This window comes from Eurosta solidaginis, chromosome 5, assembly GCF_040869045.1.
Source record: "Eurosta solidaginis isolate ZX-2024a chromosome 5, ASM4086904v1, whole genome shotgun sequence".
Taxonomy (NCBI): domain Eukaryota; kingdom Metazoa; phylum Arthropoda; class Insecta; order Diptera; family Tephritidae; genus Eurosta; species Eurosta solidaginis.
The window spans coordinates 158,483,750-158,503,705 of record NC_090323.1 but is presented as its reverse complement, the minus strand read 5'-3'; the positions used below and the strand labels follow the sequence as shown (position 1 = coordinate 158,503,705).

At 35.2% G+C, this 19,956-nt stretch overlaps 1 protein-coding gene across 1 annotated transcript in view; it reads left to right on the top strand.

Moving 5' to 3' along the window:
• The window catches only part of bab1 (bric a brac 1), a 484,898-nt gene extending 481,077 nt beyond the window's left edge, over positions 1–3,821 (top strand). The window contains exons 2-4 of the mRNA XM_067792361.1: positions 2,049–2,109; positions 2,213–2,637; positions 2,706–3,821. Of these exons, the coding sequence (XP_067648462.1) occupies positions 2,049–2,109; positions 2,213–2,637; positions 2,706–3,821 (1,602 nt within the window). The remainder of the gene's footprint in view (positions 1–2,048; positions 2,110–2,212; positions 2,638–2,705) is intronic.
• Positions 3,822–19,956: the final 16,135 nt, after the last annotated feature.

Below are 19,956 nucleotides of genomic sequence, written 5' to 3'. Positions count from 1 at the left end.
TTTTCTTTTAAAAAATAAAACGAAATAATATTTCACAAGAAAAACTGTTTTTATTAATTTTTTTTTTTTTTCAATATAAAAATAGTTATATATTTTTTCCAAAGATCATATAAATCAATAAAAATTTTGAACAAATTCTTGCACTCATATTAAAATTATTTTCTCAAACAAGTAGTTTAATAATTCTTGAATGCATCATTTGAACCCAACAAGAAATCAATTAGAATTTGTTTTTAATTTTCCAATAAATTCATTAGTACAATGCAAAAAGAAATTTCAAATTTTTTTTCTTTAAGAAAGATTTTAAAACTTATTCATGTGGACAAGACAAAAAATATTTTACAAACAGATAAAACCATTATGTACACTTTTCTCTAAAAATTATTCTCAAAAACTATTTTCGTACAAATTTATATCAACGCAATAAGAAACAATTGTTTGATTTTTTTAACAAAATAAAAGAAATATTATTTGCAAAGAACACATTGTTTTCTTTTAAGAGAAGATTTTTGAAAAAATTCATATTGTTTTCATTTAAGAGAAGATTTTTGACAAAAATTCATTGAAGCACAATAAAAAAAATTGTATTTTGTTTCCAAATTTTTTTAGATGAATACAAATTTTTTTTAAGATTTTTGAATAAGTCATATGAATTCAATATAAAACAATTATAGTTATTTTTTTTTCAGAAAATACATTTTTTATAGAAAAAAACATATAAAACATAAAATAAATTCATTTAAACACAATAGAGCATTTTAAGTATTTATGTATTTTAAGATATTTTTCCCCCTTAAAAGAGATTTCTGAGCAAATTCTTGTAAACACAATAAAAATGTTTTTTTAAGATCAAATGTTTTTTCTTTAAAAAGATTTTTGAAAAAATTAATACGAATACAGTTATATATTATTAAATACATATACATATATATTTTTTACAGAGAAAATTTATTTTTTTGTTTCTATTTTTAAGAATTAAGAAAAAGTTAAAGAATAATTACGCACTAAATTCTTCTAATGAACTTTTTTTTCTTATAAAATGTTTGAGTATATTTTTTTAGTATAAATTTTATAGCAAGTTCTTGAGAACACAACAAACGCAAATGTTTGACAATTTTTTATTAAAGGAAAGATTTTAGATTAAATACATATCAATTCAATAAAAATAATTTGTTTATTTTTTTATGGACCAATTTTTTTCTTACAAAGAAAGTTTAAACAAATTTATATGAGCACAGAAACAATAAAAATATTTTTTTAAATCATTTTTTTCTTTCGAAAAGATTTTAGATCAAATTTATGTGAACACAATTACAAATATTATATTTTATCTTATTTTTATTTTTTTTGTTCAAAGAAGAGTTTTTTTGATTTTAGAAAAAAAATTTGAGGGAGTAATTTTTTTTGAAAGATTTTTGATCAAATATGTGGCCAAAGACAATCGCTACTTATTTTCAAACAATAATTTTGGTTCTTGTTTTTAATTTTGAATCAAATTTATGTGTACCAAATAAAAGCAACCTTTTGTTTGAAAAGAGCAATTTAGTTTTTTGTTTTAAACAGATCGTTGAACAACTCCATATAAACACAATAAAAACAATTACATTAATATTTTTCAATTTTTTTCTTAAAAAACTCAATACAAAAAGGGCAATTCTTTTTCAAATAATAATTTTCGGTTATTCTTAAGAAACGTCTTAGAACAAAGTTATATTAGCACAATTTAAACAAATGTATGACTATTTCGGAATAATTTAGAAGTTATATTGGGAACCCGGAACTTTTCCAGAACTATTTCGGAATTGTGTGCGGGATCATTTTGGACATATTCGTGGATAGCTACCTGATACCATTTTGAAACTCATATAGGCTCGTTTTTGGGATCATTCAAAGATTTGGGAACCGTTTCGGGATCATTTTGAAATTTTTCTCGGGATCAATTAGAGCAATGGAAAACGAATAAATAAAATTTTTAATTTCAATTTAAAGAAAAGTTTCGTCCATATTCTTTGCATCATACTAATCGGTCCATATTTGTATCTTTGCAGGCTAAAATGCTAGAAAATTCACATGGCTGGATGGGACCTTCCGGATCGTCAACAATTTCAGGTTAGTATGGCAAACTATTGTATAGACAAACCCGTCTCTATCGCTCTCGTTCTTAATGTATAACGCACTTCCTTACTCTTCTTTTTTCTCATTTTCCTTCCAGTAGATAGCTACCAATATCAATTGCAATCAATGTGGCAAAAATGTTGGAATACCAATCAAAGTCTCATGCATCATTTACGTTTTCGCGAACGTGGTCCACTCAAATCTTGGCGTCCCGAAACTATGGCTGAAGCCATATTTAGTGTTCTCAAAGAAGGACTTTCACTCTCACAGGCGGCACGTAAATATGACATTCCATATCCGACATTTGTCTTGTACGCGAATCGGGTGCACAACATGCTTGGCCCTTCAATTGACGGTGGTCCCGATTTGCGCCCGAAAGGACGCGGGCGACCGCAACGCATACTACTCGGTATTTGGCCTGATGAACATATAAAAGGTGTTATTAAAACGGTGGTTTTTCGCGATGCTAAAGAATTGAAAGATGAAAGCCTCGTGCCGCATCTACCCTATGGACGACATTCGGTAATTGCTGTGTTTGTTTGGAATTGTATTTACTTCCTACTTATGCTTAATTTCTTCTACATTTCCAGCCCATGTTTCCATTTCAAGATGGTCCTTTGAATTACCCTGGCATGAGTGTTCCATGTCCAAATGGTGTACCCACACCCACCGGCGATCAAATGTCGCAAGAGGCCACCGCCGCCGCAGTCGCAGCTGTGGCACATAATATACGCCAACAAATGCAGTTAGCCGCAGCGGTACAACATCAACATCCATCTGAAGGTCCAACAGGCCCCGGCCTATTCAACTTACCACCGCATCTACATCCAGGTCCTACACCTGGCGTACATGGTGGCGTGCCGCTGCCTAAAACAAGTATTTCTCCTGCGCTCAGTACCACCTCAAATCCGGGTGCCGGAAGTATGCTCGCCCCACGTCATGCACCATCACCATGTGGTCCCGGTATGCCAGGCCTTCCGCCCAACTTGCCGCCCAGCATGGCAATGGCTTTACACATGGGGCGCTGCGATCCCGCTGCTGTACTTAGCCAACAGCAGCAACAACAGTTACATCATTTACATATGCAGCAACAATCAATGCAACAGCAGCATCAACAACAACAACACCAGCAGCAACACCATACACTCGGTTACGGTGGTGGTTCGATGCCTCATCACTCAGCAGCTGGGGCAGCTTCCATTCAAGGCGCAGCATCATCCTCTTCCAGTCATTCTTATCAACAACTTCAGCACCAGCAGCTTCAACAAGGTCAGCAACAGCACCAGCAACAACAACAACAACACCAACAGCATTCTGCGGGCGTCAGCGCTACAGCTACAAAGTCGAAATGCTCACCTCCTCCTACAATGCTTGAACAACATCGTCGCACTAGCCCAACCAGCGACACTCATCTGCACTCTACCCTCTCTGAGCTCGGTCTCGATATGGGCTATAAGACATCGCGTAGTAGTGTTTACTCACCAACTCGTCTTTTCTCGGAGGACCTGGCTGCTTTGGTGGGTGCTAGTGAAGATTCGCCACCTGGTACGACAGCTACGTCTACCATTGTGAGTAGTACGAGTACGGCAACGACGTCCGCAATGGGAGGCGGTAACACAGATGTGATTATAACGTCTAGCGCAACGAGCGGTAATATAAGTTCCAGTAGTATAAAAATTGAACCCATCACAACAACTAGCGAGTAAGGCAAATATTAACTCTTACTTATAAGTGTGGATGTATGTAAGCTTTTATGGACATTGTAGTTTTGCGTCTTATTAAAATGATAAAGGTTAGCGAAGATATGGAGCACAATGTAAAGACAGGGGCTCAGTTGCAAAATCCCAAAGACCATAGAAAAAACAACTCGCTGGTAGCTCTGGTTCTAAAAAGATAGGTGATTATGTTAGGTTGAGAAAGCAAGTATGGAAAAAACCCATAGTTCCAGTCCGATTCCACAGTGAATGCCGACGGTGAGTGCCGAGTAGGGGTATATTCGTCCAATACACATACATACTTCCTAGTTAGCATTCAAATATGAACTTATGTAAGATCACAGGATCCGCATTCCTTTCCTTCGGCAGACTATCGAAAAACCGTACGAGATGCAATATGATGCATCTTGCCTGTCCTCCTGGACAACGTTAAAGAAAGTGCTGACTTCGTCCTCACCCCGATATCTTCTACAGAGGCGGCTGTTGCCTTGTTCCATGATCGACGTATCAGTGTAATAGCACTGTGAAAGAAGCTCGTACCTTTTCTATCCAAACATACAAGATCCTTGAGGCCTCACAATCATATAATTTGGTCCACAGCAATTTCGTAACCTAAGCAGACTATAACTTCATTTTAACGCTTGCGACGGTGGTTACCTCTATACATTAGCCGATTTTATCAAGTTTGACTCTAATGGGTTTAAGAAGTTTAAGTCTGTCTGTTTCCAAAGTTCGTTACAAATTCATTTTGCAGACTGGACTTCCTCTCCGCCGCCTGAAAGGCACTGCAAGGATCAAGAATTCACCAAGAGTGATTGACCCGCAGATGCTGCGAGTATAGGCCAGCTCCTGCTCCCCGATCCCTTTCGAGCTGTCTGTGTAGACTGTAACGTTGCTACCACTTCTTAGCCTAAGGATACCTTATGTTTTTTTCTCCGAAGTCAACAATTGCTTCGCCATGTCATCGGAGAGATCCTTAAGCGGTCAAGACCTGAGGTACTTTTCCCACTGAACCTGGAACTCTCAGGCATGTACGTCTCTGTCCCTTCTCATTGTAGAATTTTACGTAGTAGAGGCTGAATGTTTTTGATTTATATCGGTGTCAGTCATTTTTATTATCAAAGATTCATAAAAAGAACTTTTTTCCAAAGCACCACTCTTTTGTCTAGGCGTGGATGGAGAAGAGCAATATATTTGAAGAAACCAGCTTTGTTAAGGATAACGGAGGCATTATAATTCATATAAGAGATATTCAGCCTTTCAGACACGCCCTCTCTCACTACACCACTCCTTCACTTTTTAATGGCCATTTCAGTCATCTCAAGTTCCTATAAGTTATTTGCCTGTCGCCGTTCATGCTGAAATTTTAGGCTCAACATTCAAGCTGCATGGACTCATCATAGTGCCTAAAAGACTTAACATTGACCATGTCAAAAAGTAAGGTATTTTACCAGAGATTTCGTTGTATTAAATTTTGCCTCTCATTTTGGCGCAAAAATTGATCTTGGATTATAACCTTGATCCAAAGCAGATCCCCTCTCAGTAAGCCGTTGGTCCGATTATGTCGCAGTTGTCTTGGCAAGTTGTCATCTTTCCACCCTAGCTCTTTTCGTGGTCATCCAAGGAAGAAGTTTCCGAAATTCACGACCTGGACGAACCACATCCAAGATAAATGATTTGCTGATTGGATATTGGATGGCAATCGAAAATTATAAACTTCCCGTCTCTGCTAAGCTATCACCTCACCTTATTTTAGCTTTCGGTTTTGCTTTTGATCTTCGAAATAAATTCCAATTTTGGTTTTGATTTCTATATTCAATATTTTTCCGGTTTCGGTTTTGGTTCTGATCTTCGATATTTCAATTTCGTTATTTTAAATAATTGGCGGCCGCCGTGGTGTAATGATAGCGTGCTCCGCCTACCAAACCATAAAACAAGTAGGTCCCGTTCCACCAATTGTAGGCAAAATTAAAAAATAATCAGGACACAAATTGAAAGAGAAGCTCGGCCTAAAATCTCTTCGGAGATTATTGCGCCTTACATTTATTTTTATTTATTATAAATAATTGGATTGGACGGTAATCAAAAATTCTAAACTGCCCATTCCTAAAGTGAAACTAATGTCGTTTTCGGTTTTTGCTTTGATCTTCGGTTTTGGTATCGCTCTGAAAATTTGTTTCGTTTTTAGTTTAGATCTCAATCTTCGAAATTTTTTCGGTTTTGGTGCCGCTCTTTAAAATAAATTTAGGTTTGAGTTTTGATTTCAATCTTCGAAATTGATTTGGATTTTGGTTTTGGTCTTCGAAACAAGTTTCGGTTTGGGTTTTAGCTTTGTTCTTTAAAATTAATTTCGGTTTCGGATTTTATTTCGTTCTTTAAAATAAGTTCGGTTTGCGGCTTCGGTTTTCCTCATCAAAATCCATTTCGGGTTTAAAATGAATTAAGTTTTTCTTCTGCAACTTCAGCGTTTCTTTCCGGTTCGGCAAACAAATAAAGTTGCTTTCAAATAAAGTTCTCAGACTCCCTGAAGAAGACACAAAAGCGTGAAAACGCGTAAGAGGGAAACGAAAACTCTTATTTTGCCCTCTTATTTATCAGCCGTATAGCTCTTGATGATTTTGAACCGATTACAATGAGCTTTGGCACAAAGAACAAAGTCTTTCGGCATGTTCACTGCCTCATATAAGATTGTGCTTCCTAAATCAAAAATTCCAAGTAACGTTGCTTTTAAAGGAAATAAATTGAGCAACTATTGAAGTCATGTAACATAACTAATTTTTCATTTTTCTGAAAAAAAAAACTAAATTTTTTCAAACATAGTATTAGCAGTATTATAAACTAAATAATTTATATAAAATTTCATTGTTGAGAATAATCATAACTGATTTATTTATTTATAACTTTGAAGTATTTATGTTAAGATTATTTTGGATTTGAATGCAAGAGTAGCAAAAAAAAAATAGAATCAAAAATAAATTAAAATAAGGATTAAAATTATAATAATTAAAAAATGTCAATGTCATTAGATAAGCTAAAAAAATAAGTACACTGGTTTTTATGTAAACTAAACGCAGTTGGGGTATTCACACACTGATGCTAAAGTGTAAGCTTGAGAAAAATAAATTTTGTAAAAATATCTATAACAAATTTAAGCTTAATAGCTTAATTTTTAAAGCAAAATGTTTAAAAAACATACACTTTTCTTAATCCTCACTTCAACTAATTTTGTACAAAATATAAACAAGCAACTCTGTATTTTTTTCCTTTGTAAATTTAGATGAAATATTGCTTCAATTTCAAATGATATTGAAAAAATGTACATACAGTAATAATTTCATTAACTTTAGAGCAGAGATCTCCTTAATTTTTAAGTCATGAGTGTAACAAATTTAGCTCACGTTTTGTTGTTGTTTGTATGTACTGTAAGCGGAACATTCCATGCAAAACAAACTCAAGCGACTACTAAAAATTGCGCGCATGCAACAAACAGAAAGCGCGAGAATGTTAAAAAAATATAAAAGAACTAAAAATTAAAATAAGAGTGTGCCCAATTCAGTTCTAACGAATATAATTTATTTTTTTTGCTTTTATTTTTGTTAGACAATTGTAAATGTACAAAATTTAAATAAATGTTTGGCAAAACACAAAATTTACAAACAACAATTAATTAATTTGATACTATTTTTCAAAAAAAAACACAATTAAATGAAATGCAAAAAATTTAGGACAAAACAGAAATAAAAATTCAAAATTAATTTTAAAACATTTAGCACAAAAAAAGCAAAAAACTTTTTTAGGAAACAAATATGAAACAAATGCCTTTCGGAATAAAATTCAAAAATGAAAAAATTAATAACAAAAATTTAAAATTATTAAAATTAACTCTAAACTAATCATTATTATTGTATTATTATGTAATCTATTTAATGTAGAAGCGAAAATTACGACAAAATTAACTATTTATACAAAAAATGTGGAATTTTAGGAAAAAATTAGGACAAAGAAATTAAAACAACAAAAAAACCAAATTTATTGCGAAAAAAATTATGAAATGCAAAATTTTAGACTGATTTTTTTGTGCAACTGTGCGTGGCAATTGTACAATGTGAAAAAAGAGCATATGCGAATGTTATATGTTTCGTTATTTTATGTTATGTAAGTTGTTGCTGTTATATTTTCTGGTATTTTTTTGGATCCCTCATTGCTATGTTCAGTAATGTTATGTTGTTTTTATTTGTTGTAAGTTATTTTATGTTTCGCTGGGTTATATTGAGTTATGTCGTGTTATGTAATGTTATTTTATGTCATGTTATGTTAAGTTTTAATATGTTCTGTTATGCTATGTTAGATTATGTTATGTTATTTATTTATTTATTTATGTTATATTATATTCTGCTTTGTTATATTTTGTTATATTTGCTGGTGTTTTGTTATGTAATGACGTTTATTTATGTTAAGTTATGTGATGTGAAGTGACTTTATATTTTGTTAAGTTGTGTTATGTAATTATGCAAAGTTCTGTTATGTTTTATTATGCTTATGTATGTGGGCCCCTGTCAATGCCCCTACCTACCGAAGCACCAGTTCCGTGTCCCGTATATTATTACATCTAAGGCCTGGTTTACATATATAGAGATTATCTTAATTTTCGTACTTAACTCCTAGTCGATAATTAAATAACTCGATTTCCCGCAAAACTTTATCTTTCGATAACCGGTAATTATAAAGAAATTTTAGAGATGCCGACTTTTTTCTATACCTATAATCATTTCTAGAGTGTCGTCTTTAGATAGCAGCACAAAATAAAAGAGAAGTATGAAAAATTGGATTGAGCCATGTCCGTCCGTCCGTCCGTCCGTCCGTCCGTCTGTCCGTTAACACGATAACTTGAGTAAATTTTGAGTATCTTTATGAAATTTGGTATGTAGGTTCCTGGTCGTTAAAGATATCATGATGAAATTTGGCAGGAACGTTACTCTTTCTACTATATGTTTGCTTAATAAAAATTGGAGAACGACCACGCCCACTTTTTAAAATTTTTTTTTTTTAATTCAAATTTTAAAAGAAAAGTTAATATCTTTACAGTATATAAGTATATTATGTCAACATTCAACTCCAGTAATGATATGTTGCAACAAAATACAAAAATAAAAGAAAATTTCAAAATGGGCGTGGTTCCGCCCTTTTTCATTTAATTTGTCTAGGATACTTTTAATGCCATAAGTCGAACAAAAATTTACCAATCCTTGTGGAATTTGGTAGAGGCTTAGACTCTAGGACGATAACTCTTTTCTGTGAAAAAGGGTGAAATCGGTTGAAGCCACGCCCAGTTTTTATACACAGTCGACCGTCTGTCCTCCCGCTCGGCCGTTAACACGATAACTTGAGCAAAAATCAATATATCTTTGTTAAACTCAGTTCACGTACTTATCTGAACTCACTTTGTATTGGTGTAAAAAATGGCCGAAATCCGATTATGACCACGCCCACTTTTTCGATATCGAAAATTACGAAAAATGAAAAAAATGCCATAATTATATACCAAATACGAAAAAAGGGATGAAACATGGTAATTGTATTGGTCTATTGACGCAAAATATAACTTTAGAAAAAAACTTGGTAAAATGCGTGTGACACCTACCATATTAAGTAGAAGAAAATGAAAAAGTTTTGCAGGGCGAAATCAAAAGCCCTTCGAATCTTGGAAGGAATACTGTTCGTGGTATTACATATATAAATAAATTAGCGGTACCCGACAGATGATTTTCTTGATCACCCTGGTCCACATTTTGGTCGATATCTCGAAAACGCCTTCACATATACAACTAAGGGCCACTGCCTTTTAAAACCCTCATTAATACCTTTAATTTGATACCCATATCGTACAAACACATTCTAGAGTCACCCCTGGTCCACATTTATGGCGATATCTCGAAAAGGCGTCCACATATAGAACTAAGGCCCACTCCTTTTTAAAATACTCATTAACACCTATCATTTGATACCCATATCGTACAAAAAAAATTCTAGAGTCACCCCTGGCCCACCTTTATGGCGATATCTCGAAAAAGCATCCACCTATAGAACTAAGGCCCACTCCCTTTTAAAATACTCATTAACACCTTTCATTTGATACCCATATCGTACAGACAAATTCTAGAGTCACCCCTGGTCCACCTTTATGGTGATATCTCGAAAAGGCGTCCACCTATATAACTAAGGCCCACGTCCTTTTAAATACTCATTAACACCTTTCATTTGATGCCCATATTGTACAAACGTATTCTAGAGTCACCCCTAGTCCACGTTTATGGCGATATCCCGAAAAGGGGTCCACCCATAGAACTAAGGCCCACTCCCTTCTAAAACACTTATTAACACCTTTCGTTTGATACCCATCTTGTACAAACGCATTCTAGAGTCAACCCTGGTCCACTTTTATAACGATATAAAATAAGGTCCACTCCCTTTTAAAATACTCATTAACACCTTTCATTTGATACCCATATAGTACAAACAAATTCTAGAGTCAGCCCTGGTCCACCTTTATGGCGATATCCCTATGGCCCACTCCCTCTTAAAATACTCTTTAATACCTTCCATTTGATACACATGTCATACAAACACATTCCAGGGTTACCCTAGGTTCTTTTTACAACATTGTGATTTTCCCTTACTTTGTTTCCACAGCTTTCAACTGAGTATGTAATGTTCGGTTACACCCGAACTTAGTCTTCCTTACTTGTTATTAGACAACTTTGGGAGTAGTACAATATACTTCGCAACTAAAAGCGTGTTTAAATCAAACTGAATACTGAATACTCACCTTGCGTTGCTTTTATACTCTCCGTCGCCTCATTCGCATATTTCTGCTAAAGTCTAGGCGTTTCTCCTTCTAGAATCTCCTGCTTGGTTACCAGCTATATGCGTGTGAATTTGTAGTTTATAGCCTCTCGCTTAGCCATATGCGTGTGTATGCGTGAGTAACTACCCTGAAAAAATCGCGAGTACTCCATGCATGCATGTGTGTGTAAAATATCTCTTCGTTGCCTTGTATGTATGTGTAAATGATGATTAATGTGTTTATGTAGCTTGCTTTAATAGGGGGACTCATGAAAGCATATAACTTATAAGGTGTAAAATTATATCCATTTACACACGCTGTTATATGAACGCACCTAGAAATACTCTTGATAAACTTTATTGTTTATCAGCTGTATTATTGCCAAACAAACATTTTTTGATTGTTATACAAATTAAAAAATGCCAAGATTAAGTGAAAAATCAAAACTAAAACGTCCTTACTAAGATATTCTTGTAAATGACTTGCTGGTGTTGGAGATTTCTGATGAAAATGCCTGCTGTAATGTCTGCAAGGTTGCATTCCTTTGAGTTTACCGCGTTTACACAATGAAATGTGCGCGTAAATTTATACAAATTGTGTAAATGATTTTTCATACAAAATTTGACAGTTCGTTTACGCACTAGATAAATTTATACGTTTACACAATTTATAAGGCATTTATACGGTTACATGAGTCCCCCTAATGTTTTTGTTGTTGTGCATTTATTTATTGATGTTAAAATTTGCTACAGTATTATTAAATTAAAAAAAAAAAGACTTGTGTTAAATTCTTTTCTACACTTCACTTTAACATTAAAATGAATTATTTTATTCATAACCGATACTTTAAAATGTCAAAGAACTGCCAGACAGCCCAACAAACTCATTTAGCGAATGTAGAGAAAAAATGTATGCTTCGTAATTTGACGTTTAATTCCATAAAATACTCTCACTCAACCCAATCAACGACTGATCAACAATTGCGTTTCCTGAAAGCACACATTAACAGCTTATAATCCAGTACGTAGAGATGGGACATATGTGAACGAGTAGATCGACCATTGTGGATTTCCCTGCAAAAATCGTTGGATCATGTGGTCCACTGGAGTACTTACCATTAAACTCCACTGAATACAGCAAAGGACCAACTCATGTTTCTACACGAACATATTGTAAGCCGATCATTGCTCGTTTTTAACGATTGTAATCACTACATGATGTTTATTGGACTATGGTTACTCCATGGATTACTCTGATGTAATGCGGAGCTGGAGTATATGGTCCAGTCCTAGGACATCGCAATGTTAATTGGACCATATTTTTTGTATGAAGTGTGGTTAATTTTGGAGCACTCGGTTGGTCCATAGCGAGTACTCCATACATGTATGCATGGAGTACTCGCGATTTTTGCAGTGTTATTGTAGATTAGTGCATGTGATCTAATGTGAAAACTCTCCATAAAAAGGCTTTCAAATCGGAGTCTTCGTCGGTATTGACCGTCAAATCTTCATGGTGTGTTTGTGTGGAACGTATCTGATACCCTTTTTTCATAGTAAAATTTACAAAAAGTGCCTTTTTATAAATTTCTATTTTTTTTATAAATTTTGTCAGCTCTTTTATCAAATCCACGCACAGCTATTCAAAATAAATACGTATATATTACAACTAAAAAGCAGCAAAATACTGCATTTTTGTATGTTTATAACAAATTTTGGACACATAACGTTAAAAAAAAAAGAAAAAAATGTCAAGTTAACAAATTTATTTAGTACCTAATATTTTTATAAAATAAATATTTCGGCCCAACAAAAATTTAATTTTTGGCAAAATAATTAATATATAATTTTAATTTGATAAAGCACACAAAATGAAAAATAAATAAAAAATAGAAGCTCATAAACGAAATCGCATGCAAAAAAATTAAAACTGATATAATCGAAAGAAATTAATAATTTTCAACCTCAAATTAGCAAAAAAAAAAGTTATAGAAGATAAGAGGCGAGAGCAAAAGGAGTGCTTTGCCATCCGTTGCTTTTGACAGATGATTTCAATATATTGTTTAGGTACGGCCTTGCCACACAAAAATTAAGTAAAAATCTGAGATATTTTTAATATAAGTAACCTGGAATCATGAAACGACCCTATTGTGCGAAAATACCATTGTTCACTTTTTGAGTGATTCTTATAGGCAATTTAACGCTCTTTCAAATGGAACAAACCGCAGTTTTCTACCTTTCTTATTTTTTACAAATCGCATTTAAAGCCAAATTGGACCACAAATACAATTTTTTTTAATATCTCGATCCATGCGCCACTAATCGGAGACTTTTTTTCTTATTATTGCATTGTCATCGGGTTCTGAACGATATTCCAAGTTTCAAGCTTGTAGCTTATCGGGAAGTTACTTAAATTTTAATTACAAAATTCGTTCACAACGGCCGGCCGCTACACAGTCAAGTTAAACAAAAACTTTAAACGCGTTTGTCTCGAAAACTTGTTTTCGCACAATAGTGTCGTTTCATGATTCCAGGTCACATATGTCGTAACTATTGTCAAAGTGTTTCATATAGCTCCGCTTTAAGGCCTTTCCACTTCCAATAGATAATTGGTTGGAATCGTTTTCTTTCCATTTATGTGAATTCTCAACTAAATTGTTTCTGAAAAATTAAGCAATACCCAAAACAAAACAAATATTTGCTTGGAGTGATGGCTGAACAGTTTATCAACAGCTTTGTAAAAAACTAATATTCATCCAAATCCATAGAATCAATTCCAACAATTAATCCATTTGAAAGATCCACTAAAGATTAAAGCTACGAATTTTAAGTGACTATATGAAAAATAGCACACAAAACTAAATTAATAACAAAAAAAATTCAAATCAAACCTTAAAAAAATTGGTTGCAACAAAAAAAACTAAGCATTGCAATAGACACGAAGTGTATAAATCTCATAAATAACTCAATAATCAAAAAAACATAAGTTTTCCAATGTCAAACATACCAATGTATGTATCTATATGCAGTCATTATACTTAGTAGCCCCCATAATACCCATCACCCCTTTATCTTCCCCCACCCCCACCGCCCTCCCTCGCTCATCCACCTTTCTACGGTATTGAAGTCGATATCAAAACAAGTGGCGCGCAGTGGGTTAATTTTTGTGAAAGTTCACTTTTTTTTTCAAAAGCTTCAAATATTAAAAAGAAGCCAAAAAAGTTGGTATTGTAAGTAATTAACTCAATTCTTCTTTTCGATTTTGTGGATGTAGGAAACCACTTACATTTTGAGCGGGATTTTTAAGATTAACTAAGAAGCTCTAGCCGTCCATCGCCTTTAATAATCTACCCACTAAGACGACATTTAAGAATACTTTGGGCCCTGATGGGCCCGACGTGGGCTCTAATCTCATGCTAATGAAGAAGGCAGTATTTTTCTAATTTGGGAAGAAATCTGCGCATCACGTATCTGCTGACCACATATTATCTGTCATTTCCACAGGTCATGTTGTTAATGACACTGTCCGTTTATAAGTCGTCTATATTTCGGGTTTGGATTTTTGCCATTTTTAAATACATGTATTTAAGTTAAACATTTTGTCAGGAAGAAATCGACCCCATAGTTTGGTCTCTTCAACCATGGGTTCAGTTCGGTAAATAATTACCTAGTCCACTTCCCTGGAAAGTGTCAGTAGAACTAGTACCGTCTCCTAAACCGATAATTATGGGCTAGTATGGACCTAGTGCGACTGGCTGCAGAGTAGCATCCGATGGCTTGTCTCATGCCTGTATGACATCATCTCGCTTCGTATATTCCTCTTCTTTCCTAAGCAAGAAGACTCGGTATGGTTCTCGCTAGGACTAGAACAGGTTCTGCGGAAGCCGTGCGGTAGGCTGAAGCTATTCGCAGCGCCCCTCTGTGTTGAAGCCAGCTATGCACTTCTGTTGTCATTGCATCAACCAAAATGTCTACACCGTATGGGAGCATAGAAGCAGAGGCTGATACGACTAGCTTCCGTATATATGTCTTTGGATCACTTATTCTATCCATTACTCTATTACAGGTTTGGTGTAGTGTGCTCGGCACTTTTGCAGGCTTCTTGAATGTTTTCCGAAAAGGTGAGATGAGGTCTAGTGTTACGCCCAAACATTTCGTTGGGGTGCTTGTATATATTTGCTGGTCCACAACTGTCATATTACTGACAGTGGGGATCCTCCTCTTCATGAGGATGACAATCTGTTAACTCAAGACCGCCATCAACCATCTATATGTTTACGCTGCACATGAGCTGGTTTAGTTTTAGTTAGGACGGTAGCCACACTGTCTGCGAAAGCAACGACAAAGGTTCTTTCTGGATTGTCCAAACGCAGAAGACTGCTTAAGATTTCAGACATAGAGGCCTAGTAACGAACTCTGTACTGTTTTGCCTGTAATCTTCACCTTTCATTAGTTATGTTCTAGTTCTGTAGGCCGCTTATGACATCAGATATGGGTACGTTCATAGATCATTCTGGCACCTCAAACATGTCACCCACACTGGCCGAGTTGTAAGCGGTTTTGTCATCCAGCGGGACCATCAACACATTGGTCTTGCTTGGTGGGACGCTGTCTCGGCTTTCTCCACAGCCTCTATTTCTTCTGCTATGACATCTATTGTGGAACATATGCTGTCGGTGAGAAAGCCGTCGCCCATCTTCTGTTCCTGCCGCGAGGCGTTGCTTAAGAAAGCTGTTAGTCATTTTCCTGCAATATGCAACATGGAAGTTGATAGGAAAGATTCTTCCGACGAGACACTTGTTATATCATCATCATTAATTTGCGCTTAACCACCACCTACTTGATTTTGTGCGTAGATGAACGAGTCACGCCAGCTATCCCTGTTTTCGGATAACTGACGTCAATTGGTAACACAAAGGTCTCCTTCCACCTATCTCTCCCAACTCTCTCGTTTCTTCTACTTCCTAATAGGATTATCGATAGTAATATTTTCTTGGCCGGAGCGTCTTCGTCCATTTGGGCTTTTATTCATCACACTAGGGGCTTTTATTCGCTCCACTATGTTCCACTCCTCTGGAAGGAGCAGGTGCAAAAGGACGAAGAAGCAACTGGTGCACCTTGTTGGGCGGCCATCGTCGTTTAAACGTCTAAGCGTAAATTAAGTAAGTATGTTCACATAGGCGTAATGCTCATATTTGTACCTCCTTCGGGAACTCCGCAATGGCCATTTCTCGTTTAATTTCCAACCTGACATTGGAGGAGGTGCTTATTGTGTTCACCTTGGCTCATCTATGTATATGTGATGATTCGGGTTTTAGTGTTTCATTGTCCAATGGGAGTCCATGCGACACGTTTCAACATACTGAGGAACTCTTCTGCAGCTCGAGCTGCATGGAGGATGATGAGGTAGAATGATCGAGGCATTTCATGTTTGACTGTTCAGCTTTTTCTAAGACTAGGCTAAGTTATTTCGATCTCGGCTCATTAAGATCTTCGAAGGACTTGTCCAGGGTGAGATCGGTCTTATTCGAAATCTTGTCGTTGCCAGACAGGGTTCTCTAAATAGCAATATCTATATGGGATCACCACGGACCTTCTTGCTGTCCAAGTGAGCTTCCTCTAACCTAACCTTACCTTAGCTGACATTGTTTTCGCTGTTAATGCTGGATCTCAGATAGACGAAGTCATCTGGGTAGTTATTTGAAGATAACTTAATCGCCTCCGTGTGAATTCTGTTAAACCCTGAAGCTTTTTTTAGATTTCATGCTTCACTAGGCTACTTTTAGCTCTTATTCATAGAATAGTTCTTCAATGCGGCCTTCTTGAGTAAAGTGTACATCCTCTTTGGGAGGTTGGGTGAGAAACAGAACATTCGCAATGTTTCTCATATTGTCCTCGTCCATCACCTGATTTGGCCGGGGTTTGTTACAATTCATATTCTTGTCCCCAGGGGTCTCGATCTGAAATATATTTAACTATACATAGATGCTTTTTAATTTATTACTCTTCCACTAAACATTAACTAAATATTTAATTTTACGTCTTTTTCCAAAATACCCCACAGTGCGCAGCCCATTCCAAACCCCTTAAATTACAATAAAGTAATCAAAATCCGTTTACAAAGAAACGTTACAAACATTCAGTAGAATACAAACAAAAAAGAAGAATAATTATATAAAATATTAAACCGCAAACAAATGTAACTCATTTGCAAATCCATATAGAGAAATAGCCATATTTTTTCTTGCCGTAACAATAAAAGAATATGTCTGTACTTATATCAGGTGTATGCATGTGAAACCGGTATTTTTTATTAAAAAAAATACATTTATTTCAAGAGAATGGTAACGAATATTTTATTCAAAGTAAGCGCCCTCGCTAGCTACACATTTTGACCACCTCTCAGGTAATTTATGTATAGCTCGCCGAAAAAAGTCTTCGTTTTTTGAAGCAAACCAGTCATCGAGCTATTTTCCAACATTTTCGTAAGAAGTGAAGCGCTGTTCGCTAAGTGCGTGCCCCATCGATGCAAATAAGTGAAAGTCGGATGGAGCCAAGTCTGGTGAGTAAGCGGGGTGGTGTAGCGGTTGCCAGCTGTACGACTCAACAAATTCCCGAGTCTGTTTTGTTCGGTGTGATGGTGCATTGTCATCGAGAAAAATCACTTTGTCTTGCCTAATTTCATATTCTGCACGTTTTTGGCACAGAGCACGGTTTAAATTGGCCAATTGTTGTTGGTAGCGTTGATCATTTCGGTGGTAGGCCGCGGTCAGCGTTACTCACATCAAAATTACCACTTTTAAACTTGTTGAACTACTCATTATACTGCGTACGACCAAGAGCGTGCTCTCCGTAAGCTACAACAAGCATTCGATGAGATTCTATCGCCGATTTACTCAAATGGAAGCAGAAAATTAATGCTCCCCCCAAATCGTTGTTCGAAGGCAGGTATTTCGAAATTTTCAAGAGCGAAAAAAACACGATGTTGTATGAAACTTGAAATGTTTGGTGTTGGATATTGTTGACAGATCATAAGACGCCAACTAGCGCCAATGGTAAGTTTTGACTGTTCCTACAATTGTGCCTACTGATCGCTAGATGCCAATACCGGTTTCATATGCATACACCTGATATGTATGAATGTATGTATGTGTAAGTAAAAACTACATAAGTGCAGTATTTATATAAAAAAAACTTAATCAAAATTTTTCTTTTATTTTGACTGTTACCTAAAATCATATATGTAATACTCCTATATTGCTACAAAAGGCTAGGTACATTCCCAAACATCAGAGTGCCGAGATATTGCTGTTTAAACGTTTTTGTTTTTGTATTCAATACTCGAATGTACCTAAATTTAAATTTTTTCTTGTCACACTTATGCTGCTACAATCACAAAAATTGTATAGGCTGTCTTGTTTTGATTTCGAATTCAAAACACATTTGGAGCATTTTCTATTAGCAATATAGGAGTATTACATATATGCCTAAAATACATACTTATATTTAAAAATATGGGTAATTCCAGGTTAAATTGACCAATTATAAGGATTTTTTTAATGAACGATCCCTGTAAATTTGAAAGTGCTACAAAAACGATGTATATTGGAACGATTTTCCGTCATCCCTTCTCAAATTTGGTTTCAATACAAACCGGTTTCGAACGAAAATCGACACTGATGATGGCACAACGCCGAAAGCGGTTTGTCTCGAAACCAAATTTGACAAGGGATGACGGAAAATCGTTCCAATATACATCATTTACCCACGCTGTCGGAAAATCAACAAAACAAAATAAGTGCTTCAAAAACAGACCCTTCTGAATCCGTCTAATAAGTTGCCTTTTCGAATGAAAATTTAGGGAAGAAAAAAATTTGTTTCAGAATAGTTCAAACGGAAATCCGAAACGACAAGATACTTATTCATTTTGTTTTCTTGATTTTCCAACAGGGCCATCCCTTGTTAAATTTGTTTTGGAGATAAACCGGTATCGGCGTTGTGTCACATTCAGTGTCATCTTCGAAAAAAAATTTCCGTAATAATTTCGAAAAAATGTATTCGGCGTTGTGCCACATTCAGTGTCATCTTCGAAAGTTTTTCCGAAATAATTTCGAAAAAATACACTGAAGATAGCACAACGCTGAAACCGGTTTGTCTCCAAGCCAAATTTGGCATGGGATGAAAAACAATCATTCCAATATGCAATAAGCTTCATGGATTTGGAAAGTTCTAGTGGTTATGTCTTTTTTTCTTTCTTTTTTTTTTTTTGTTTGATGGAGGAGGTCCCATGCCCCTGGGAAGAATAAGCTTTCAATTATTTTTGAGTCATTATAATTAAATCATTGAACTACAGTAATGATATTGAGATATCGACTGCTGAGTGGAATATTATCACAACGACCTATCTGAAGATTTATTTCAAAAATGCCTATACCAGACTGAGTTCTAGTTCAGGTATTAGAATATTTTTTTCATAAACGATCGCATTAATACTCAGATAGGGCTTTTTTAGAACAAATTTTCAGATAGGTGGTTTTTGAATAAAGTTCTGAAGTAGAGTTTTTTGAGATAGGGTATTTTCGAAAAACGGCATCCGAGATAGGGTAATTTTCCACTTAGGGAGGTCAGATGTGTCAAATATAAGCAATTTTAGAAAAATGGACAGTAACACTACCTCTCCACAAGGAAAAGCCTTTTAATCGTAATAACTTTGAAAGTATTTGAATAAAACTAATGATATATATAGTACCTAGATGATATAGATCTTTTTCTAATCAATATATTGTAAAGTGAGCAATGCTAACATGACCATTTAGAGCTGAACATAGAACTCTTTCGGAATCATTTTGTGATAATTTCGGAATTGTTGTCAGCATCATTTTGGGACTATTTCGGAATAGTTTGAAATTATCTCGAGACAAAATGGGGGCCTTTTATGGATTTCTGAGGGGGTAAATTGGGTTTCGGAATTGTTTCAGTGAACGTTTTGGTAATTTCTCCCTAAAACTTCGGAATCATTTTGCTATAATTTGAGAACCCCTTAGGGATTGCTTTCGGAACAATTTGTGATTATTCTCGGTATAATTTGCTTTCCGATCATTTTGGGACTTTTTCGGAATAATTTGATGCTCATTGCGGGAATGTTTTCGTTATTTCATAGGAACTATTTGGGGATCTTTCTTGACTATCACCGGATCAAATCGGTTTTTTTTCAGAACCAATTCAATACTATTTTAAGGACTATAGTCCGGGCTATTTCCTGATAATGTCGGAATTGTATTCGCAT